The sequence below is a fragment of the Dermacentor albipictus genome, chromosome 1 (assembly GCF_038994185.2).
Source record: "Dermacentor albipictus isolate Rhodes 1998 colony chromosome 1, USDA_Dalb.pri_finalv2, whole genome shotgun sequence".
Lineage (NCBI taxonomy): Eukaryota > Metazoa > Arthropoda > Arachnida > Ixodida > Ixodidae > Dermacentor > Dermacentor albipictus.
This window is the reverse complement of record NC_091821.1, coordinates 226419722-226446296: the sequence shown is the minus strand read 5'-3', so window position 1 is coordinate 226446296 and position 26575 is coordinate 226419722. Positions and strand designations below refer to the sequence as shown.

General features: G+C 43.5%; 1 protein-coding gene across 4 annotated transcripts in view; it reads left to right on the top strand.

Moving 5' to 3' along the window:
• Positions 1 to 26575, top strand: part of NFAT (NFAT nuclear factor) — a 102722-nt gene that overhangs the window by 13787 nt on the left and 62360 nt on the right. For all 4 annotated transcript variants that reach the window (XM_070530949.1, XM_070530948.1, XM_070530951.1 and 1 more), the window contains exons 4-7: positions 1373 to 1680; positions 14992 to 15160; positions 20739 to 20909; positions 21689 to 21879. In XM_070530949.1, coding sequence (XP_070387050.1) covers positions 1373 to 1680; positions 14992 to 15160; positions 20739 to 20909; positions 21689 to 21879 — 839 coding nt within the window. The remainder of the gene's footprint in view (positions 1 to 1372; positions 1681 to 14991; positions 15161 to 20738; positions 20910 to 21688; positions 21880 to 26575) is intronic.

Here is a 26575-nt window from a genome sequence, read left to right as displayed (position 1 = left end):
GCAGGCGTACGTTCTGTGGAGCCATGCCGACCCTTGCAGCGCATCCGCTAACCTTCATTTCCTGCGCTTCTCGCACGCACAGAAATACGCCTGCCGTAGGGAGGATTCGTTCCTTAAGTCAAAGCAGCCGCTTCTTTCCCATCTTCCAGGATGAAGCATCGGCTGGCAGGCACACGGTGCCGAGGGCAGCAAAATGCACATATTCGGCGTAACGCCCTATCAGCACATGTATTGAGGTACACCTGCGCAGGTGTGCATGGACCTCGAACGCGCTCTGCTTAAAGGACTTCGTGCTGTCGCGAGTACTGCGAGGAACAAGCAACAGGTAAACGTGTTTTAATGTGCACAAAAACAAGTTGCTACTGAACACGAACTATGTATTCATGACGAACGTCTACGTGCCACAAATGCATCATATGCGTTGTCAAAAGCAGGAATCACTGACCTGCAAGGCGTTCATTGTACAGATTCTGAAACGCATTGGTTTCGGCCTGCGCGATGGCACGTTAGCATGATTCCGCCAAAAGAGCAATATTTCCCGCAGATATTTCTTTGTCCGTTGCCATTGCCATGGCACGGTACATTGCGTACAGCGTTGCATGCGCGTTCATTTCACGAACTTTAGTTGTTCCATCCCACCTGGCCACAGCAACATTCGGTAGAGCACGGTGCAGATAACGCAGTGCAACAAAACACGGAGACCAACACAAACCTGCCCGCACGGCGCCTTTGCCACGGTACGAAACCTGCGGAGCAACACGTGGGAGCGCACAGAGCCAAAACAAAGCTGCCATTGTGGCCCGAAAGGCATGGCCGCTGCGGCAAGGAAATAAAAAATGAGCAAAAAAGAGGAGAACCTATTACGTCATTTCCTCCACACTTTTCTCCTAGCGCGCGGAGGGGGTAGGGCCTCTCCTCAACCCTCCTCCATGGCGGACTACCACGTGGTCCGCGGTGCGATATTTTTGCAATCTTTGATAGCATTCTAGGAAAGTGCTGTTTTCTCAATTTCTACAGTGTATTTTGTTATACTATTTCATCATGAGGTAAAAGTCCGTGGATAGCGCAAAAAATTAATCGGGAAACCGAAAATTTTGACAATTTGACCACTTCAATCGCTGCATCCCCCCTTAACCTGTTAACACTTAGTGCAGCTGAGAGCCTGTGCGCTCTTGCCTATGCTGTGCAGTAGCATCTTCACATACCAACTGGATTTCCTTTGTGTCTTCATACTACTATTGGCTGAATGCATCCATTTTGTTTGCACATGCAAGAGTCTTGCCAATTCCTAGCGAAAAAAGTCGCAGTTTCTGTCATACTAGGAGTGGAGGCATGATGTGTAACATGTTGGCTGCTCGGGTGTGCCTTTCAGGATAGCAGCAGTCTGCTGCACGAGCCCAATTCGATGCTGGTACGCATGCTCCACATGACGGTGAAGGAGGAGCAGTCATGGCTGGGTGCACTGGGGGGCAGCCCTCGCTCTGGCAGCCCTTCATCCAGTCGTGCCAGTGCCAGCCCCCCGCCCGTGTCGCCATGCAGGGCCCTGGCGGGAGCCTCTCCTCTAGCTGTATCCGAGGAAGCCACGCTGGGAGATGCCCCACAGCCATCCGAGACACCCTTGGCATCGCGCTCGGGTCCAGATTTTCACAACCTACAGACCGCCCTGCGCGCATTGATCAAGTGAGTTCACTGATTTATGTGGAGGGAACTGTGTGGGAAGATGTGCTGATACAGCAGTTTAAAGGGATGCTAAAAAGAGAAATGCATACATTCTATCCTGGCAGAGTTCTTTCAAAACTATTTATGTGAATTTCTTATGAAAAAATTTTGATTACTAACCAAGAACAATAAGGCCAGTCTTCACCTATTTAATTTTGTGCCCAAACCAGCACCGATGGCATCAGTTGGATGTCATAGATTTCACTGCATTGTTACTTATTTTGACTGACTTTCAGAGTTGAGTCTCTGCTTATTTCTGCACACAGTGTGATCTTCCTGTATAGATAAACAATGAACTAATCTTAAAGAGGTGCTGTCAAAATGCATGAAGTCACAGGGAGCTGGTGTAAAAATTTGAAGGTGATTTTTGCCACTTGTCTTTCGGTTTTTCATTCCTTTTCGGCTTACCAGTCTTGGTAAGACTGACCTAATTAGTGTATAAAAAGTGTAATCTACAAATATAGGTTAACTTGGTATTTGTCTATAGTATTCCTTTAATGAAGTGCTGAATGTGCTTGCCTTTTCAGCTGTTTGGTTGTTGTGGCACTATAAAAAATAAACTAGTGGCTTTAATGAAAGTAGAACTTTTGCACTAAGGCATTTTGTGGATGCAGATGTCCATGAATGAGTATTGAACCTGGATCCAAGTTATTTCTCATACTTAAAGCAGAGAGTTGGGCTAATTGTAATTTAGACAAAGATAGGTTCCAGTGCATAAGAAAAATGAAAGAGGTGCAGAGACAAAAGGATGATAGAAAAGGTAGAGTGCTGTACCTTTTTTGTCGTCCTTTTGTCTGTGCACCTCTTTTCATTTTTCTTAGGCACTAGAACACGTCCTTATATCTAGTACATTTTGCAAGCCATGAAGTAAAGGAGTCTTATCAGATACCTTATTAACATCAATTTCATTGGTGCAGAATTGCAGCCATAATCATGGCTGGATGTGCTAGGTATTTATTTATTCATACTGTTGATCCCATCGGGGATCATAACAGGAAGGGCATACATAGTTATCCTGCAATGTAACAATAATAATTAGCATAATATTAAGATTACACATAATAGACATGCAATTAGCAAAGGCAAACAATATAGTAGGCAGAAAAATAAAGTAATGCATTGTAATAATGTTACGATAAAATCAAGAGGTAATAAAAAAAGTAGAAAATTTACAAAGACGAACAAAATGGTAGGCATAAATTACACAATAACACATAGCATTAAATTTAAGAGTAACAAGGGGTATTGAGGTAGTCTGTCAAATACCAATGGTGGTAGGCAATAATTACAACAGGAAAAGAAGTAAACAATTTGCATAAATAAACAATAGTACTCAGTAATGGCAAGTAATACAAGTTATAAAAGTGAGGTATACGCAAGAGGTAGTAATCCATAAGATACGTTTAAGGTGTCGTTAAAGAAATGGTGATATATGTACACAATATAATAAAATAAAATGGCACAGGAATAAATGGTGACACAGGTACGTCATAATTGTGAAGCATGCAATTCATTTTCAGATAATGTCAAAAAAGTAGTTAAGGATGGGCTGTTTGTAATACTAGGGTCCAGCGTATTCCATTCACGTGTTATTAAAGGGAAAAACGAATGCTTATGGCTTTCCGTATGAAATGTGTGTTCGTTTAATGATAGTGAATGTTTATGTCGGGTGAGTTGTGTTTGCGCTATAGATAAGTATTTGGAACTGTCCATTTTCAATTCATTATGAATAAGTTTATACATAATTTTTAATCGTACAAGCTTGGCTTGATGTTGTAAGGTCAGCATACCGGCCTGTTTTAGCAATTCTGTGGGTGAGTCTGTTAACCTATGTTTGTTGTAAATATATCTTAGTGCCTTCCTTTGAATTGCCTCTAGTTTTTTAACGAGTTCTTTGGTGAAAGGAAACCAAACAATGTTAGCATATTCTAATACAGATCAGACAAATGTGTTACATGCTAGTGGTTTTGTGTTTGGGGGTGCTAGTCTAAGACGTCTGTTTAGGAAAAACAACTTTTTTTGTGCAAGTCGAGGTAACATTGTTAACATGGCGCTCCCAACTGAAATTGTGTGTTAATGTTAAGCCAAGGTACTTGTACTCCTTCATTTTGTTAAGTGTGGCGTTATTTATAGTGTAGTTAAATTCTGATGGGAGCTTTCTTCTCGTAATTGATAAAATAGCTGATTTTTTAATATTTAAGGTCATTTGCCCTTTGTTACACCATTTGTATACAAGTGACAAAGCGTCGTTGAAGGCCACATGGTCATTGTAAGAATTGATTACTTGATACAGAACACAATCGTCAGCAAAAAGTCTAACATTGACTGGAATATTAGAAGGCAGATCATTAATGTATATGAGAAATAAAACTGGAGCCAGAACACTTCCTTGTGGAACTCCGGATCTTACGCTAGATTTAATGGAATATTGCTGGTTAACTTCTACAAACTGTGTGCGGTTAGTAAGGTAGCCTTTGATCCAATTCAGAATAGGGCCCTTTCTCAAGGTAAGTTTGAGTTTATAAATTAATTTCTTATGCGTTACGTGATCGAAGGCTTTTGAAAAATCTAGAAAGATTAGATCAATTTGTTTCTGTAGGTCATTACTTAAAGATACATTGTGGACAAGCTCAATTAGTTGTGTGACTATGGAAACTCCTTTGCGAAAACCATGCTGACAATCTGTTAGTATTTCTTCCTGTTCAAGGTGTTTGGTTGCGTGCTTTAAGATAATGTGTTCTAGTAGTTTACAGACAGTGCATGTTAGTGAGATTGGCCTGTAGTTAGCGGGTTCTGTTTTACTTCCCGATTTATGAATTGGTTTCACTTTAGCTGTTTTCCAATCCTGAGGGAGGGTACCTGAGGAGATTGATTTGTTAAAAATTTTTAATAAGTACTTGACCATCCACTCAGTGTATCTGCGAAGGAATGCATTTGGAATACTATCAGTTCCTGGTGATTTCTTTGGGTCTAAAGTTAAGTATTAGGTTAAGTACGCCTCTTTCGGTTAGTGTGAGTGGCTCTAGAGGCTTATTTCTAGAGAAGCCTGCTTGTGGTAGTGTGCCATTGTCCTCAGTGAAAACGAAGCAGAAGTAGTCGTTAAGCAAGTTAGCAGAGTCTCTGTTAACTTCATTTGAGGCTTCGTTGTCGTTACGATTCTTTTGGTTAATGTAGCTCCAGAACTTTGTGGGAACAGTTTTCAAAAAGTTTGTGAGTGTATTAGTCAAGTAGAACTGTTTGGCCGTCTTACTTTTTGATTTCATAGTTGGATAGCTGCACTGAGATTTTCATATGTAAATTTTAATGGGTTAGTTTTCAGCAATTTTTGCGTTCGGTTTACTTTATGTTTCACATGTATAACATAATGCGTTATGCATGGATTATGCCTAGTAAGCTTCTTTTTTCTAGTTGGTATATAATTGGTTATACAATGAGATATGATGACGTTAAATGTGAGCCACAATGTATCAGTGTCTGTATTGCTGTTATGGGAAAGTTGCGAAAACGAGTGGTATTCATTAATCAGGTAGTCAAGTATACTAGTGTCGTTAGCTATACTATAGTCGGGGTAAGCGATGATTTGCTGAGGGGCAACGCTGTCATGAAGGGGTACGGTGCAATAGGTGATTTTGGGATCCGAAATACCATCTAGTAAGCTTAATATAGTTTCGTCATTTATGAAGTGATTGCTGAGGAATATTAGATCTAGTATGGAACAGCTGGATCTTTGTACTCGTGTAGGTTCAGTTACAATTTGAGTAAGGTTGAACAATAACATAAAGTCAAGTAACACATCCGCACAGGGTGAATGATGCTGCATTGTTTGCCAGTTCACTTCAGGAACGTTAAAATCACCTGCGATTATTAATCGGGACCCTGATGCATATTGCTCAGTATATTCATGCAATCAGCACATTTTGTCGAGGCCGGAAGAAGGACTGCGATAGATGCAGCCTATGACAATAGTGTGGGATATGAAGCGCAGTTTACAAAAAGCCTCAACGCCCGCAACATCCGGTAACAATAAAAACGGGATTTCTTTCTTTACTAGAATGGCCATGCCACCGCCTCGTGTTGTCCGGTCTTTCCGGATGATAGCATAGTTTGCAGGGGCTATCTCAACATCTTTAATATCAGCTGTTAGCCAGGTTTCTGTTAGTGTTAGAAAATCAGGTTCATATGCAAGAATCAATTTTTTTTTTTAAAGTATGCTACATATGGTATAGTGCAGTGCAGGCATGTGTGGATTCCAGCTCCATTTCACAATTTAAAGGAGAAGCACTACTGGCACAAATCTGTCTCTCTTTTTATTTAAAGAGGCCCTGAACCACTTTTTATCGAATTCGAGAAGCGTGTTTGAAGTTAAAATAGTCTATTTCAGAAATACTTTGCCACAAAAGTGCTTCAATGCATTCAGCAAAAGTGGAGTTATTGGCAGTCAAAGATTGCCTATGATCCCCTTCACAGTGCTCTCAGTCCTCCTTCAATGCCTTGCACTGTGAAGGCTACGGCAAAGCAGGGCATGCCCACCACGCTCTGCCTACTGAACATCACTGAGACACATAGTTCAAATTTGATTTTAATTGTTCATGTAGATGCCACTGTTTCTGATTTTGGTGCTTACAACACACCAAGTGAGGTTGTGCTCAGTGTTCTCAGTGAGTGAGCTCATCACAGCACCCTGCAGTATCTACACTACACAGCATGCCACATCTACATGCAACTGTAGTGCATATGCACCGCATTTGCTTGGTGCACGACAGAGCTGGAGTGCACACGCGCACTCATGTGCTCCAGTCTGGCCATGTGCCATGGTGTGGGCCAGCTTTGTCCTGTGCCAGCTTGACCGATGGATAGTAGCCACATTCAACTTGCGAATTTTGGAGCACTGTAGCTCAGCACTAAACAATGTCTGCCAAAGCGTCTAGCCAAGCAGAACCATGCAGGAGGGAGCACGTGCTGGCAAACGTATGTGCGGTCTAACCGTAAGTTTTGCGTGGTTCATGGTTAGTTGAGTGTTCTAAACTAATCGAAATTAGCAAGACCCAATGGCAACAACACCAATAAGCATTGCCATTTGTTGGGCGTGTTGGTAAACTGAAAGCATATTTAGCGCCAGCAAACAAGGATGGAGAGGAGACACCACAATGCGCTATAGCGCATTGTGGTGTCGTCTCCCTTCCGTCCTTGTTTGCTGGTGCTAAATATGCTACCAATAAGCAGGGTGGCCAAAGTTTTTCCTACGCAGGCGGGCGCAGCTGAGCGTCAGCAGACAGTAATTGGCTTCTTCTGGAAGTGCATAATTCTTATCAAAATTAAAAAGCATATTTTCACATACTTGAGGCTGTTTATAAACTGCGTCAAAAAATATATACAGCAATGACATATATTTTCGCGGTCACCTTCATCAGTAAAACTGCATATATATAAAACGCTTGTTGGCCCTAAATTAGATTACGCATGCACTACCTGGGTTCAAACCATAACTACAAATTTGTTGTGCCATCTTGCTGGACTAATATCTACAGCGAATCTTTCATTCTGAAGACTAGCAAAGAATGGAACCTCCTTCCGGCTTCCATGGCCGCCATCATCAAGACCTACAGCTTCAAGACATCCATTCAGGAAGCCTTTTGTTAACATGTTTTATTTACTTGGTATAACTGTTTTTGTTTGTTTGTTGGTTTGTTTGTTGTTTGTGCAAACATTTCTTATTTATGACTCCTTGTTGTAATGCCCTTGGGCCTTGGAAGTATGCTAGATAAATAAATAAGTAAACAGCTATCAACCAATAGCAGCAATCTATGGAAAGCTTGCATATGATGACATATGCGAGCCACCACCAGCTCCGAAGAGTGTGAGGGGAAGGCATCATTTAACCCTTTCGCTGTTGGACCTTTCTGGCCGTGACGCACCCCCAGTGTCGGCTTGGTTTCACGGAACGAGCATAACAGGGAATAAACATAGCAATTTATTTTTGATTATGATTGGTATAGAAATAACATAGTCAATGCAATATGCACATTTCAGTGTTCTGCAGCTGTTGTTAGTAAACATCATCATCATCATCAGCCCGACTATAAGATCCGTTCAACATCGGAATCTGACGATGCGGAACCCTCTTCCTCGCATGCGACTTTGTCCGAGTCCGAATCCCAGCTCGGCTCGTATTGAATCGGAATTGAGCCACCGCTCCAATGAGCAGACGAAGGTCCAGCGCGCTGAGCCATCGGAAAGTAACCGCGCGCAGGGAGGATGCGCTTTCAGTTGCCCGCACAACGGAGAGCAATGGGAAGTTGGGTGATCAAGAAGACAGAGGGAGATGGAAAAAGGCTAAACAAAGTTGGAAGGGCTTTACGTTTACTACTGCAAGCCAGCGAGGCGAGAGGCAACAGCACGTGCGCCTTGATGCGCTGTAGCAGGCACACCAACAGAAGAAAAAATAAAAACCTTCAAACCAGCGGAGATGGCAGAACAACCCTTGAACCCATAACCACACACGCAGGACACATGATACAGCGAACAGGGAGCCACCGCGCCACTCAGCAAAGAGAAAGTGGGGAGTGGCAGTCGGGCTGTACTCTTCAGTACATGGAGTAACACAGGTCGGGGCGAATTTACGAACTTGTAGAAAGAGTCAACAGATAGCGTGGCCAATCCAGGAGCGCTAGCTTTGCGTTCTGGCGCGAAATTTTGAACGCACGATAGAGAACTTACCGGTACGTCAGTGACACTGTGGGGGGGAAGCGCGATGACGTACCGGTACGTCCGTGACAGCGAAAGGGTTAAAGAGTGTGTTTGAGAAATGTGACTTCATACTCCGCTTAAGAGCGCCACACTCCACGCACGAATGCTAAATTTCGCTGAGAACTTCACAGCAGGGTATGCTTATCTGCGGACTGCGTTCTTTTACCAAGTCAGAGGAGTGGTTCAGGACCCCTTTAAAGGAGCACTGACACAAAAATTTAGTGTCCCGCTTTCTTGCTTTTGAGGCCATAATGAAGCCTCAATTCCTCAAGAGCACCCAAAATTCTTAATTACAGCACCTTTTATTGATATGTTCTATGTTCCAAACATTTGCCAAGTGTAGCGTGGCTTCTGAGGTAAAAAAAGGAGACTATTCTCGTCAACTAAAGCGGAGGTGGGGGTCATGTGCATTGGTGTAGCCGGGGGAGAAGGTGTGCCGACCTCCTAAAGCAAAGTTTTAGGAGGTGCGCACCGAAAGAGCAACATGGATGAAAGGGAAAGTCCGAAGAGGGAGGAGGGGGTTGTCATGCCACCGTACCTAGAACTTAAGTTTATCCAGTTTGCCCACAACCACTGTCACGCCTATAGTAGTAGCGTTCCCTTGCCTTCTCACGTCACCTTTTGCCTATCACTTCGCCTCCCCACTTGTATGGGAACTGTGAGTGAAGAGTGGCAAGGCTGTTAAAACAGCACACGTTTCACGACTGCGTCCTACCTATTCTCAGCCTCCTCTCACCCTCTACTATTCTATCTAGCTTCCCTCTGAACTTGAGTATAGCAGCAAGGTAAGCGCTGTAATTTCTGCAGTGGTTTTGCGGGGGGGTTACGGATAATTACAGCTGTCAAGAGGCTAATATGGCAATCGACGCCCAAGGAGCTCCAAAGGGCATTGTGCATATTCGACGTGGTGCAGAGGTCCAAGCAAGTTTCTCGCATCTTCTTTTCTCTCTGCCGTGCTCCTTCCATGTATATGCACACTCTGAACCACCCCCAATGCAGGCAAACTTTCGAGAAAAAAAAAAGAAGCTTTGCTTTAAAAGGACGCTGATTTACACAGGCAAAATATATCAATGACGGGGGTGCTGGGCCAGGGAAGCTAAGAAACCACTACAACAAACAGGTGGGAGGGCAGTTAGAAGATTACCCTCAAAGTCCACGCAGAAACAGAAACATAGGAATGTTAGTGGTCGCCGCGCTGTTCAACAAACTGGTGAATGTTGAAAACTGTGAGAGTGACTAACGGCAAAGAATGTTAATAAGGGGAGGGGGTAATGGATATGAGAAGGGAGGGGGGATGGGCATAAAAGGCGTCAAGAACAAAGTTGACAAATAATTATGGACATAGGGAAAGTGTCTCGTCACTGCCTGGTTGCTCAACACCAGACTGCCGTCGCCGGTCACCTAGCTGAGGCTCATCTACCACGTGGTAACACGTGCTGCTTGCTGTGGAGAGCCCATCCTGACTAAACTAGTCTTGGTAATTTTCCGAATAGACGGGTGTCAGGAGACACAACGCTTTCAAATCTCTCTGAGCTACTGGTCCTTATTTTACTGCGAACAACGGATGCCGTAATTTTCACAAAGGCTTCTAAACAGGAAGCAGCCCTGCTTGGGATTGTCTGCCTCACCAATTCCCAAAAACGATCAAACAACAATATGCATCGTGTGATGACTACAATACCATGATAGCAAGTTACTTCCAAACTTCTCTTCAAAAAAGTCGGACAGCAGGTCACCGAAAGTGAGTGAAATTTGCATCATATGATACTATCAAAGTTCTAGCGCAAAGCTTCGTTCCTTTATTTTTAAATCTAGAATAATGTAGCCCGCCCACAACGCTGAAAGCACAATTGAGTAATAGGAAACTTGCAAAATAATGCCCGCCATCCCCTGTACGTAGCCGTGGCCATACCACTCACTAGAAGGTCTGACTGGAAAATAACGGTGATCTCCACTGTTACCTGGGCTGCAACAAGTCTGGCCTGCAAACTAGAAGACACATGATAGTGTGCTGCCTTGTTTTTGTATGGCCCCATTTTTAGCGCTGTTTGTTTTTCCAAGTCATGTACCAGCTAGGTCATCGACATACATTATATAAATGCATCAATTCATAAACAAAATTTTCATTTTCTTTTAATATCATCATATTTAAAAATAGCACCGGGATAATTTGATGCAAAGTGGCTGCAAAACATGCATCCTCGTTAAAGCATTCTTTTGTTGGAGTTTGTCTTTGGGTGATGTGCAACCGACACACACACACACAGTGAAAGAGAGAGGAGGTGAGGAGGGGAAGAAGTGGTAGGTAGTTGTCGGCAGAAACCCCCTTCTTTCCCGAGATAAATTTGTAGGTTCGCCACTGGTCACGTGGCATCGCAAATGACTTGCAAGCATGCCATTCAGCCCCATGGGGTTGTTGAAGGCCATACAATGACCCTGTCGTGGAAAGCTGTGAAATTGACCCTTCCACTTGCACACTTGGAGCCTCAGGGGAACCCGCTCTCCTGCCTAGTCCCATCAAGTGCTGAATGGACTCAGCTTTCGACAGCATGGTCCTAGTGTGTTTGTGTGTTCGTATCAATGGTATCTGATACCACAGGACTGCCGCCACATCAGGTTTCGGTGTGGTAATATGAGTAGTCTTCCTTTTCATGTCCAAAGCCATGCACCACTTGGCACACGTCTTGAACTGGTTTAATTAAGAAAAGGTAATGCAATTAATTTATTGAGGCTCCATAGCATAATTACTGAGTTGACAGCTATTCAATAAAAAAAAAACGAGACACAAAATTTTTGTCAGTGCTTCTGCAACTCTTTAAGGGCATTTTCCCCCCAAAAAACTATTGTAGTAGTTCATTTTTTAATTTTTTTTACATATTATTGAGCAACCACAACCGTGCCACCATCGGCAATGTGGGTGGCTCATGATGTGACAGGTGTTAGAACTGTCTCCAACAGAAGACGAAAATCCCGGCCACGGCGGCTGCATTTTGATAGGGTTGAAATGAAAAAAATGCTTGTGTCCCATGCTTTGGCATCACGTTAAAGATCCCCTGGTGGTCAAAATTAATCTGGAGTCCCCCACTACGGTGTGCATCATAATCAAATCGTGGTTTTGGCACATAAAACCTCAGAATTCAGTTCAACCGACGATAGAGGCTGTTGCTCTCAATATGGATATTTAGGCTATGATGCCATTCAATGCTGTCATGAGCATCATCATCATGGATGTCAGGTAGGTTCTGGTTTGTATGGAGTGACAATAGAGGATTTTGGAAAGACGTCAATGCAGCAATATGCTTTAATAACATGGTTAGAGCACAAAAATACAGTGTGGAAAATCTCATTTAATAAAAGTGATGACGATAAATGTCTACCACCAGAGGTGCGCTTGTTATACGCCAAAAAGTGACAATTACTCATGATGAGCTGAGGTCGTGAGGATTCCTTAAGGAATTAATGGTTAGCTACTGACTCCACCGTATTTATAGCAGGAAGGCCATATTTTTAATGAGCAACATATTAATTACCCCACCTTTTAATGCAACCAGTGTAAGCATGCACCATTTGCAGCACCATAAAGTAGGCAGCATGTAACGTTGTGGCAATCAGACGTGCATGTCATGGAACATCATAAACCACTGATGTACACATCATTCACCTTGCTACAGTCCACAATGGGACTGGAGACTGTGACTGACCGTTACTGTACCACTGAAAACTGAGTGTGTTGAGCCATGTGTGCTGCAACAGAACTGTCTCACTCAGTGGAATAAGAGCTGCAGAAAGGGCCCATCCTACGTTCCCAGAGAAGCAACAGGGGAGAATTGCATTTTCCAGGCTTATCCCATGTTGAATGCGAATAAAGGATGAATCAAGCAGCGATATCATTAAGAATTGTTAGCAAGTGATAAACAGTCACTGCAAGAAGACAAGTGTGCATGTATATTCCATTCAGTCAATCAATCAATCGATCGATCGAACGATCACCCAATCGTTTAATTACCCAAGGAATGATCATTGCAGTGCTTGCAACACCAAGCTCTAGTCCTATGTGAAGCATGCACAAAGAGGAGCGGCACACTTGCTTCAAATTACTTAACATACTCCTGCTGTACTGTTAATTCAATAAATGTGTCCTGGTGCACTTGTTAGAAACACAACACTTTTATTGATTTGCAACCGGAAAGTCGCAGGTTCAAGGCTAATATGGAGACAAGGATTTTTTTTAAATTCAGGCTCAGTAGCATTTTGCAATTATAAGCCTCACTGATAAACCAAGGAAAGGTACTACACGAAGACCATTTGTAATCTGTAGAACGTCTACAACTATTAAAATATCATTATTCCTTTTAAAAGCCATAATATTAATTGCTCCCACAGTACAGTAAAACATTGTTAATATGTGGTTCGCGGGGAACGTGAATCAGGTACGCACTAAGCGATGGATTAATAACCAACAATCACAGGTGAGCGGCTATAGACTTACTGGCCGAAGGCATGTGTTAATTCTCACTGAAACACATGCAGAGAAGTTTTATTTGCAAAGCAGGCAGCAAAAAATCTTACTTTCACTTCCTGCCGTGGCAACGTTGCAGCAGCAATGGCATCCTCACACTCGACAACGCCATAAGCCATTTTCTTCTTCAAGTCCCACTTCTCTCTGAATGCCCTCGTGATGGTGAACGCACTAGCCGTGTCGGCTACTAAAGGGCCATCCATCATGTCGTCATCCATAACGACGACATGGAAGCGCTAGAAGCTATGGCAGCAGGAAACATGTCATGGCTACCATGTTTTGACGTCTTGATTGGTGGTGACTGCATTCCGGGAAAGATCCATGCACCGCAATTTCGCTATCTATGGTCTGCGCGCACAACATTTCACCGATTCCATGCTTGTGTGCATCGAAAAGTGAAATAAATACAGTAGAACCTCATTGATATGTCCCCGTAACGTACGTTTTCTCAGCACCAACATTTGCAATTGAGAACAAAAAATGACCAATTAGAGTTACTATCATTTTTTACCGGTCCATACATACCTGGAAAACGATTTTTCGGCACCAACGTTAAGTACGTCGTCAAACTGCGATCGTATGATATGTTTTCCGGCTGCTAGCTACCGTGTAAACAAGAAAATGCACAAGGCGTCCGTGATCGAAAACAGTATATAACTGTCTGCCGCAGCAGCTTCACTGCAACACATGTGAAACCACCCAGCTTCACCGCCCACCCCACATGAAAATGCCAGTGCGCTCTCAGTTTCTCATTTCGGTACCAGCAAATCTTCTCCAGGGTCGTCGTACGCGGCATTCACAGTTATCATTGCCATTCCTATTGTGATGAGCATTTTTGCCTATCTGTTTCGCAGTGCCTGGTGCTGTCGTAAGCATAGCACAAGCTTTAGTAGGCGATAACCGAAACTCGCTGCTAGATTTGGTGTGAACAAGAAAGGGCGCCAGGCACGCGCGATCGAGAACAGCATATAACTGCCCGTCAACAACGGTGCGCACAGTTTCTTATTCCGGTACCAGCAAATCTCTGCCACAGTCGTCGCACGCTGCATTCAGTTTTAAGCACGTGGTGCATAGTGTCATTGATAGCTTACTGCACGCTTTTAGTAGGCAATAATCCAAACGCGCCGCTGTTCCCTGCTGCTGGGAGTGCGATGTGGGCATCACGTTTCACTTCCTTCTGCAGCATCCAGCGTCACCCACAAGCTCGATTTCGTCTCTATTTCCCATCGCCCTCTTACAACACCACACAATAGAAAAACAACAAAATGTGTCTCAGGCTGCCAGAGCACTACCAGCTTGACGTGTGACGACGTCTTGTGCTGCAATGATCCGCACGACGCTTCGCATTATGTAAGATGTCAATAATAGTTGAGTTTGTCACATTTTTTTAGTTCAGATCGTACGTTTACCCGGTTAGTATTTATTTCGTGCGTTTTTTTTTTTTCCCAAAAAATTATGAACAAGGTTTTACTGTACTAGTACTAACCGTTTGGCATACATTATGCAACTGCAGCGTAAGCAGTCAGCCAATACATTAGGTTCAATGGCAACAGAGTGGGCAATTCATTGTGACTATATTCAGACTCCATGCGCTGCAATTTCGCTATCGATGGTCTCCGTCCACGACATCTTACCGATTCCACGTTTGTAAGCACCGAAAAATGAAGTAAATACTATGTACTAACTGTTTGACATGCATTAAGCAACTATGTCTTAAGTGTTCAGCCAATATATTAGATTCAATGGCAACAGGGCGAGGAATTCATCGTGACTGTATTTAAACTGGAATGACCTTTTACGTGAGTACGTGTTAACAAGATTTTAAACGAGATTCCAAATGTTTCTGCTTTTCTGTGGTACCTAACATGTTGACTTCGTTGCGAATTGGCATAAGTTGAATTGTTCTGCAGTGGAACGCAGAGCTTATGTGAATGGGTGGGATTTCTCTAGGGTTGTCTTCTTGAAGTTGAAATTCATTTGAAAGAAGGATAACTTTCTTCCCGCAGGGAGGTGACACAAGCCACACCCCAGGACCAGCATTGCAGTCCTGCTGGCATTTGTGGCGTTGCCAAGAGTCTCCTTTCGGCAGACTCTAGTTCGAACCGCTCTACAGGGATCTTTCCTCCACCTGTATCAATGGTGACCAAGGGTGGTATCGCAAGGAGAGTAAACCAGGTCAGTGTAATGTATGCAAGCTCTGATGCCTTAGGGCTGACAGCTAAGTCTGGACCTCTGATGGTGTCATCCAATTGCTAGTTATGCACATTGCACAAAATAAAGTGTAAAGTGGTTGTGCACAAATCTTGTAACTTAGCTGCTGCTAAGCTTATGTGCAGTGCACGGTTCATTTAATGCTGTTCATTTAGTTTTCTCTCAAAGTTCTGAGCCTACAAGTAAGACATGGTAAGAGTGGCTCAAGCATGCAAGTGCCCTTTTGTCATGGAAGAAACTTTATTAAAAAATGGAAAATAATGCCAACGGATATGCTGGATTGAGGCTATGTGCCTTTCTATGTGATGATGTTCTTCCTGCACTTGAATTTCTTCCATGGCATTTGTGCTCCAGCTAGCCCAACATCAAATTCGACATGTATGTGTGCATGTGCATGCAAGTTTGCGTGCAAATGAGATCTGCTGCTCTCATGTTGCTGCTCACACATGTTTGCCCATTGCGTTCTGCCTGCAACATGTCTTTAACTAATGTGGCTGCCACTGAAGGCACTTCGAGAGATGCAGCCTCACGTAAAGCACTATGCCTGAACACAGCAAGTCCTTTCTGTCATCTCTTTTTCTTTTGTGATGTGCAAAGCTCCCTCATCACTTCTCACTGTGATTAGTTACTGCTACTATTAGCATTTTGTTTTCTCGTTTCCCACAACCACTTCTCCTGCTGAATAAATTGCCACAGGATGCAGGTAGTCTACTGGAGATAAATAAACAACCATGCAAACCGCAGAATGTACCCCCCCCCCTTTTTTTTTATTGAATGGTGGTTGTTTTGTATTCATGCAAATATAGTACAGTCGATTTCCTTTAATTCAACCCTGACAGAACTGACAAAATTGGTCGAATTGAACAAGAGGCAGAAAAAAACGCTGAACACACTGCTGATTCATTTGGCAGTATTTCATTTGGCACTGCTTTCTTCAGACAGATCTTGTTGGGAAAAAAAGATGAATGGTAGAATTGGGTACATACTGTAATAATACATTGTGAGCAGAGCCGGATTAAGAAATTGTAGGCGTGGTAATAAATTTGCCTCAAAGCCCCACTGATGCTGATGATGATGATGACGATCACGGCAATCTGTTCAGAATCCAGATATTGTGACTATTCGCAGTTTCGCCTTCTGTTTTCAAGTTTATTCTCTGATGAAAGGTTGCATGTCTATGAACATACTTACATACAGTATCTTGCATCTCTATATATTGCTTATAACACAGGGTTTGCACAGGTCCTTGAAACCCTTGAAATTGAAAAGTATGCTTTCAAGGCCCTTGAAAGACCTGGATTGCTTTTTTTTTCCTTGGATGTCCTTGAATTTCTTGAGTAATACAGTCTAAGATCACTTACGTTAACTGCTTTCTGTGGCCTAGTAAAATATTTAGCCCGCACAATTGACAAGGACACAGTAAAGGGGACACACGAGTGCCCGTGTGGCCCCCTTCACTGTGTCCTTGTCAGTTGTGTGAGCTAAATATTTTACTATGAATTCATACCAACTCGCCTAACTATCAGTTCTGCTGCTTTCTATGGTGGTTCAGCATGGATCTGGCAAACTTCCCATTTTAGAAACAATGTTATACAATTGTTTTATATAAATCTTTGTGTGTGTGTATTATATATATATATATATATATATATATATATATATATATATATATATATATATATACGCACACACACACAAGGTGTCTCATGTAGCTGGACAGAACAAAGGTAATGTTGTTTGCCGTCGCTTGGAAATACTCAACTTATTTGTCCATTCTGCCTAATTAGATAATTAGTCTTAATCAGTTAATCAACTTCTCATATATTTAGATGAAAAGTGTCAGCGATGAAATTGTAGAGCGACATGAAAAACTCCCGATACAGCTTCCTGTTGCTCAATATGTGCTCTGTAAAAGTGTTTTTCCAAGCATGAAAGAAGCCCTCGAATACACTCAAAGTGCCTCGAGCAGCCCGTCGCACGGCAATTTTGTCTGAAACCTGTACAAACTCTGTGACATTTCTGCTTTGAGAAACTTCTTTTCTTCTGTAAGGTTATCTAATGCTTAGTGTCTAACGGGCAAATCACAATAATTCAACTGTGAAGTTAGTCGCGAATCCACGAAGGGCTCTATCTCCATCACTCAGGAAAGAGGTCCACATGTTGTAAAGCAACAAACATCTTAGTTAGCATGGATGCTTTAAAGGGACCCTAAAGTGAAACAATAAATCAGTTTACACTAATAAAGCATTGTTTGAGAACCCTGCAGGCAGTCATTTCAAAATAATAGTTTGATTATTAGATGAGAAAATGAAGGTAGAAGTATCAGTATTTGAATTTCGCTCCAAAAACCCGACGCCGGTACGTCAGTGTGACGTTGGGGATTCCGAAGTGTGTTTTCGCATTTGGGTCACGTTGGCTGAGTAAAGGTCCCTGAAACTTGCTATGTTTAATATTTGGTTTTTTTATAACACATTGTAGTCAATCTGTACAGCTGTGTAATTAAGTAGGCCTTAGAAGATGCCATCAAATTCCATGACGTCACAGCGACCAGGTGAAGAAGCTTCAAGGAGGCGTCACCTATCTTTCGTTCTTGCGTTTTTTCTGGCTTACCAAGCGTCTTATTGTGGTAAGAGTGGTGTTTTTAGTTTCGTCGAAAGATAATGTACTGATGCAGAAATCATTCTTCTCTTTATTATCCCTAGGGATTGAATTAGAGGGCCCCTCACCAGGCCCCATAGAAAATTTTGGTTATATGCTAAAAGTTCTTAAGTGTCCACTAGGGAGCGTTCTGCCGGAAAAATTTTTCAAATCGGCTCATTAATAGCCGAGATAGAAATATTTCAGTGCCGCGAACCCATGATTTCAGCAGGCGGGCTCCACTGCCAAGCAAGACGCTCTCTCCACTCGCCCCGTCTAGCCTTTGCAAGCAAAAGTCCTTCCCTGCGTTCTCCCATACCAGACCTTGAGGATCACGTGACGCATACGTCACAGGCCCCGCCTTCATTTTTTTTTCTCCTCGCTTTTTTTTTTTTTCCTGTGCTATGCATTTTCGCTGACCGCGCCGCATGCGAGCTATTGTCTCGCTTGCGCAGCTCACGATTTTGCACGCTGTGCACAAGGAAACATGGCTAGCAGTATAATTCAGTGCTACACGAATACTGAGGCAGAACAAGTGGATCGCAGAGCGTGATCACGTGCTGGAACACTGTAGAAAATGGCATAGTTTCGGTATCTGTGCATGTGACCGCACGACCGTGGGAACAAGCAGACGAAGCGGAAGTACATCTCTCTTGCTTCGGTGCGAAGTAAAACAAAAAACATGCGGACATTCCGTTTGTGTGTTTTGTTATTTCTCTAAACTTCAATTTGTCAATTCAAGCAACAGATCGCACAGATAACTGATGTTGTCTTGAATAATTCTCGAAGTCACATGTCACCACGAGCGATGTCACACTGCGGACACGGTTACGTAGGCACAGGAGCCCGACTACGTCACCATCCCTCTTCGGGTGGATTCGCCGCGAGTTAAGAGGGAGATGGCGCTAAGATTGAAATTTCAGGCCTTTCCGCAGCGCGTAGCGATGTAATTCTTTGCAAACACGATCGTTGGCGCACATTGTATGCTCTGCACTTGTCAGCTGAAAATGGCCAGACCTGGTGTGGGGCCCTTTGAATTTCTCTTCATATGTGACATGCAATCTAGGCACATACCTGAAATCGCATGTACGGTAGATCCATGTTCAGATACGATCCCGTTTCGTACAATTTCCCGCTGTCAACGTTGGTGACCGAGAACACAAAAAATAACCCAATACAGGTACACTTTTTTTGTTGGTTAATAGATTCCCAAAAAACACTATCTTTCAGCACCAACGTACAATAACTGCCATGTGCGCCAACTGCAGTCATATGATACATTTTCCAGCTGTTAGATCCATGTGAACAAGAAAAGGCTTGAGGCACGTGCGATTGAGAACAAGATCTGTAAATCTTTTTCATTCACTTAATCATCCTTATTCACCCCCATCCCATACCCCTGTATTCCCCGAGGCATTTACCCTCACACTAAAGAAAAAAAGAAGAAAAAACGTTCATTGCAACAACTCGCTCGCAGTGCTCACCAGCGCATAAAGTGAAAATGCCAGCACACACCTATGAATCTCCTAACGGATCGACGCATGCCACATACACAGCTATCACCACCATCCCTGTCACGATAAGCATCCTCATTTATCTGCTTGACAGCATGTGTGGCATAGGGCTGTTGGAAGCGTAGTGCACACTTTTAATAGGGAAAATCCCAAACACACCACTGGTCCCTCTCACAGGCACTGCAAAGTGAACGTCATGTTTCGAGCTGGTGGCATCGTATTCCACCGTCACCCACCAGCTCGATTTCATTTTCTTTTCCCTTTGCCGTCTTAAACCACGCGATAGGAAAGCTACAATATGCCTTCAGGAAGCTCGATCCCCATAATATCAACACGCGTCGGCATCTGATGCCCCAACGATGCTTGCCAAGTGAACCTCCTGCCACAATGTTCCCCCCCCCCAAGAAGCTGCTGACCCAGGCTGAATTTGAAGAGCGCAAACGTAAGCTTGCCGAAGCCACAAAAACGAGGATGTGTGCATTGGGCTGCTTGGGCTGCTTGGGCTCCACCAGCTCAGTGCACATTGGTGGCTCGTGGTGCAACGATTTGCGCAACGCTTCAAATTGCATAGATGTCCACCAAATTATTGTATGCCAAATTTTTTACTGACTTCAAATTGTACATTCTCCCAATTAGTATGTTTTTTCTCACATATTTTTTCAGAACATATGAAGTTCTGCTGTACTAGGATGTCAATCCTTGTTTCTTACATGAGAGAAGGCAAGAGAGGAAGGTTGCTTGCGTGTGCTGGTTGAGCAAAAGAAGAGAGCCTGCTCAAAGAACAGGTTACTTCTGAGCACCAAACAATTTTTGCTCCTATTTCGGCTACTGCTTAATAATTTGTTAAAATTCTTGTGGTAGAATCATCTCTGGATGTTGCATTACAACTTCTGTTGTACAACCAAAACTTCCACCAGGACCCTGGTGAGGGGCCCTTTGAAATTGTTGACGGGCCTGTCAAAGAAACATTCTTCATGGTGCCCCCTGACAGTTGGGGGGGCCCCGGGGCTGCAGCCCCCTTAGCTCATAGGTTCATGCAACCCTGAATGTGAGCTAATGTTTTTGCGTGAAATTCTGCCTGGGGCAGGCAGGAAATAGGCATTGTCAATGGCAGATGATGTGCATTTGGCACGTTCAGTGTACCCTGAGCACCACCAAGAATGACGCTGCTGCTATTGGAGTCGCCAGTGGGCTCATCATTGGAGTCAGGCACATGTATGCTGACCAGCCAAGTTTGAACTATCCGGCTTAAGCCAATTTTAGGGTGGAAATAACAAAAGTTTTGGCCCATTGAAATGTATGGGTGCTGGCCAAGACCTTTGACAGGGATTGAATTAACAGGAGTCTAATTAATGGAAGTCTACCTACCACGATGGTCGTGGCTTTTTCAGGTTGCCAAGCGGCCCACCCTGTACATGTCCTTCCCTAGTCGAAGCCGTCGGGGAGATGTAGAGTTGAAGATACTTTCTCAGCCTGAAGAACAGCACCGGGCTCGTTACCTCACAGAGGGCAGCCGTGGAGCTGTGAAGGATCGGACGGGCATGGGCTTCCCAACTGTCAAGGTTAGTGGTACCACTAATATATTGTTCATTGACTACTTTGCTGCCCCACATAGGTATTAATTCTGTTCTGCATAGGAAGGCTTAAAATCATTAGCGGTCAATGTCATTAACCTTTAAACTTTCAAAATCATATACTTTCATGCAAAAGTGTGCAGGACTTTCCCAAGATATCTGTTGTACCAAATTTCTTTCCCACTTAATATCCGTATTTGAAATGTATGTTGCACAAATTGTTTATCTTTCATACAGTCAAACACCTTTATAATGAAAGTTGCTAGGCCCAGGCTTCCATTGCCCCCCAATCCTTTTTTTTTTTTTTGAGCTAAAAAAAGTGTGCTTTCCAGGAACTAAGCTTTCTATGTTTCCTCCCCCCCCCCCCCCCCTCTTCGTTGTCGTCTGGCTGTGCTATGTTGGAAGGCATATTTTTTTGCTGAACTTTGTGTGCCTGTTGGAATAGACCCTTTTATCCACATTGTGACAGCAGTGTGTTCGGAACCCTAGAAAACTTCCTGTCCTGCATTTTGACTGTCAAGTTAGCCAATTAAAAGGCATTTTGGCACACATTCTTGATGTGTTTAGATCTAAAGAATGACATAAATAATCATCAGAATAAAGAGACGATATAAAGGGTTCTATAAATTTATATGCTATTGTAACTTGTATTGTTCCGGAGGGCTTAACTGGAAGTGTTCAGGGAACTCTATTTGTCAGCATAAAAAGGGTCTTTAACTTGAACTAGCGTACTGAATTCTGTCAAATGACCTCATGCACTGTTCCAGCTGACTGGACTACAGGAGCAAGTGAAGTTACAAGTGTTCATTGGCACAGACCAAGGCAAAGTGCAGCCACATATGTTTTATCAGGCCAGCAGGGTGTGTGGTAAGAACTCAACGCCATGCCAAGAACGTCGCCTCGATGGTACAACAGTTCTGGAAATCGACATGTTGCCATCAAAAGACATGACTGTTAGGTGAGCCCCAGTTATTTTTACACTGCAGTGTACTTTGGGCCCGTCATTTTTGCTGAGGGGAGGGTGTGTTTTTTAAGTGTCCCCAAAGTGGACTGTCCATTTCAGCACAAGCTGAATAGATGAAGCTTGAGAGTCGGCGGCGGTGATGATCAGGGCCGGATTAAGAAAAATGGAGGCCCTGGGCTAATGTGCATGCGGGCCCCCTTTCCCTATACTGACCCCCCCTGTCGCCAGCTACACTACTAGAAATATGCCATGTTTCATTTTAATTCTAACAAACTAAAAATAATGAAGAGTGATCAATGGGATTATTATTATTGTTAAGGAAAAAAACAAAACTTGCTTGAAACGTGTGCCGTTGTAAACACCAACACATATGTTCACTTTGTGATTAATCTGCATTCTGTTTTCAGCAAAAGCTAGGCTTTAAGGAAAAGTTTAGTGCTCTCAAGACGATCAAGAATGTAGAAAAGACAACACAGCTCAGATGTCGATCCTTCTGAAGCTAGGATTCGTTTGCATCACTAAGTTTAATCTCGTGAGGAGACGCATGGTTTTATCCAAAACATTCTTTATTAAAATTCAAGCATCACACTGCAGTAATCGTTATACACGTTACTCTTATAAATATGCAATAGATATATACAATACTTCAGGCAATACAAACACCATTAAAATGCACTAGAATACGGGTGAAAATTACCAACTGTAATTACAAAACATCATTTGAAAATATTTACGTTAAAGGTAAGACAAGCAACGACGACACCAAATAAATGTGGCACTATCAAAAACAACAAAATTACAGTTCTTTATAAGCACACTAAATATCACAAGAACAACAAACGAGACGAACAACGAAGATTTTCATATATTGAATTACACTGCTCAGCGTTTCATTGGCAGCGTGGAGGCTGGGAGGCAACACAACGAACTTGTTGGAACTATTCATGTATAGCGCAAACAGTCCTCTTTTAAAATGGCATCTTTCGCGCCTTCGCTTTGGCGAAATTAGATATAGGCTGTTCGAAGTATAGATCGCGAAAGAGGTCACTTTCAGTGGACATGATAGCAAGCGAGCTCACCTTGTCATCAGGGAGGCTCGAACAAAGGCGATTTTTTTATCAGTGACAACTTGGAAAAAACTATCGTTCGGTCTCACAGTTTGTCACGGGTACGCTTAAGTACATTCGCAAAGCAATAGAAAGGTTCAGAAACACATCAATAAGCTTTCTTTCGTGCAGCAACTTCATTATTCCCAGGAGACTCGTGTCCTGACACACGAAGTTGTGCAGAAAGTTCGCAAACTGAACGATTTCAGAGGAAAATGCTGGCTCCAAATCATTTTTGTAGGTTTTCACCAACTTCTCAGCCTGCTGTGCCAGAGAGGCCTCGCTCCCAACTTCTGTCAGCAATTTTAAGAATCCGAACCTTTCGCAGAGTTCAGTGTAGGCAGCCTTTCGCACTCGCAAAGCAGAGCCTAGACTGTCAAGTACAACATTGTAGGTCTCTATGATAAACTTTTTTCTATTTTGTAGCGCACTATCGCTTTTTTCGTCCGGGTGCTTACTCAAAACGATGCGTTCTAGAGAGCTCAGCAGGTCTGCAGCAGTTGAAATGTCTAGGCCTGGTTTCCGATGTGCTACGCTCATTTTGTCAAAGCGCTCCAAGATATTACTCCAGAAAATCGCCATGAATGCAGTCTCTAGTTTTGTAATTTTCTTGAAGAGAGTGCGCTTCGTTCCTCATGTCACTGTTTTCTTCCTCGTTCTTTGATGTAGCTTCAAGGCAACACAAGACTGTATTGAAATTTTTCAGAATGGCCTTACATGATTCAGTGTGTCTTGACCACCTGGCCTCAGAGAGACTTTTCAAAACAAGCTGCTGGCCAGTTCCGTCCATGCTGTCCAAATTATAACTCCATCGCCAAAATAAGGGGGGTAAATGCCATAATTGTGTAGATAGCGATTACAGTGGTATCGGGGTAAATACCATGATCAGACATTGTGAGCTGCAGTTATTGGTTGAAAACATTCCTGGGGCAGGCTTAAAATAGACGTTTTTGACTGGGGATGACGTGTGTTTGATGCATTCACTGTTTGCTAAGCTCTGCCGAGACAGACGCTGCCAGTAAAGTGGTCATTATTGCGCTATTGGCAGCACCTGGCGAAGGCCAATTTTATGATCGAAATAACGAAGGTTTGGGCCTATAGATATGCATGGGCACTGGCTGAGACCTTCATTCAGGACCGATTTAATGGAAGTCTACTGTAGTAGGCTACAGGAACGACCTAAGTGAAGAGCAGAAGAAACACCATGTCCACTGCGTGGAGCCCTTAGACACGGCCTGAAGGAAAGCTGTGTGCCCCTGTAAGGTGCATTTCCTTGAGCACATTTAAAGCAAATAGCTTTCTTCGGCTCTTTCGCCTGCTTTCGAGGTCAGACTTTCTTCACTGAGGGAACGGGCTCTTGTGCAGCCCGAGTTGCAGGTAGTATTAGTCACTGAATGCCAACTAGTTTGTTTAGACACACATGCTGTCACATGGCAGCTGTGTGTCATTTGAAAGCAGGCTTGTACCCAGAAATCTTTTTCAGGGGGGGTTGCCAACCTAAGGTATAGCCCCTCCTGCATGGCCATAAGTGTTGGCCTGCAGTATTCTGAAATAAAATAAATAAATAAATAAATTTCAGCAGGCGAGCTCCACTGCATAGCGAGACACTCCCTTCACTCGACCCGTCTAGCCTCCGCAAGCGAAATTCCTTCCCTGCGTTCTCCCATACCAGACCTCGGTGATCACATGGCAGAAAAGTCATGGGCCCCGCGTTCATTTTTTTTTTCTCCTAGTTCTTTTTTTCTTTTTTAGCACTGCGCACTTTCGCTGATGGTGTTGCGCACAAGCTGTTGGGATTGTCTCGTTTCATGCAGCGCACGATTTTGCGCGTTGTGCACAAGGACACATGACTAGCGGTATAATTCAGTGCTACACGAATACTGAGGCAGAACAAGCGGATCGCAGAGCATGATCACACGCTGGAACATGGTAGAAAATGGCATAGTTTCAGTACCTGCGCATGTGACTGCACGACCGTGGGAACAAGTAAACAAAGCGGAAGTACATCTCTCTTGCTTCAGTGCGAAGTCAAACAAAAAACACGCAGACATTCCGTTTGTGTGTTTTATTATTTCTCTAAACTTCAATTCACCAATTTAAGCAACAGATCACACAAATAACAGATGTTGCCTTGAATAATTCTTGAAGTCATGTGTCACCACTAGCGACGTCACTCTGTGCACACGACTAATAGGCGCAGGGACACGGCTACGTCACTGTCCGGCTTGGAGCGCGGTTGCTGCGAGGGAAAGGGAAAACGGCATTCAGATTTAAATTTCAGACCTCTCCGCGACGTGTAGTGACGTAATTCTTTGCAAACACGATGGTTAGTGCGCATTGTATGCTCTGTGCTTGTCAGCTCAAAATGGCCGGACCTGGTGAAGGGCCCTTTAATTTATATCCGACTATAGTCACGTTTTTGAATTACCTCTGGAAGAATTACAGAGAAATACATATTTGCAGAACAATGACAGTTCTTTTTGATCCCTCGTGCTCCACCAAGTTCAAAGCCAAAACTGACTCGTATTGTTATTTGGGAAGTTGCGCAACGATGTGTGGGCGCCAGTCCCATACAACCACGTAGAGCACAGAATGCTGCGGTTCTAGACATACTGCACCCACCGCGAAAGGTTAGAAAAACACCTGCATAAGCACAGCAGATGAGTGGCTACGTCTGGCGGCTCGACTTATAACTGTAGAAGCGTCATTCGAAACACACGTCATTGTTCTCCACTTCGGGTGGCATTTTCTCTATTTCCTTTTTAAATAAAAAGATGTTGATCCATAAATATTTTCATAAACAACGGTTAAATTTGTTAATTTTCACTTTTCGTTCCTGTTTGGCTGTTGGCTTTTCTCTCTCCCTGAAAACATGCTTTATTTCTCAACTCCTTGCGACTCTCGTTTCTAGTTGCCAATTTTGCCCGAAAAGTGCTGTACAATTGAGGAAAAACCAGACGAGGTAACGGGTGACATTCGTATTGCATATGGGTTTAAGGGTTATTGCAGGGTTTGATGATGGATGCTGTCTCGCATTTTATTTTCCACCATATCACGGGTATGTGTTTCCGAGGATCTGCCAGCGTCGCGGTGAGCCGTCACTCGAGCAGATAATGAAGCAAAAAGAAAAATTAAACAATGCTGCGTTTTCTCCGGTTGCAACTCTATACAGATGAGCTGACCAAGAACTGAATCCCTTTCCTGGTCCCTAGACCTAGTCTAAACAAAGCAGGTTAACCAACGAGGCAACAGTGATGCGCGTGACCGTTGAATAGATGGTGACAACTGAACTCATCTCGAGGTTATCGCGCAGGCATCGAATCGATGAGAAAACTGGCCTTCACACTCCAGGAGATGCTGATAACTACCGCCATCCAAAAGGAGTGAAAAGGGCAGCAAAATGTTGACTGCCGAATAGCTGTCCAGTCTCAACATTGATTTAGCGCCGCCTTAGGAATGTGTGTGAGGAGTGGTGGAGTTGGGGGGGGGGGGGTTGGAGAGGGGAGGTGTGTCGCTTAATTTCGGTGGGGGCTCAGGCCCCCCAGGCCCCCTCCCTAGGTATGCCTGTCTGAAGGTTTAGACGC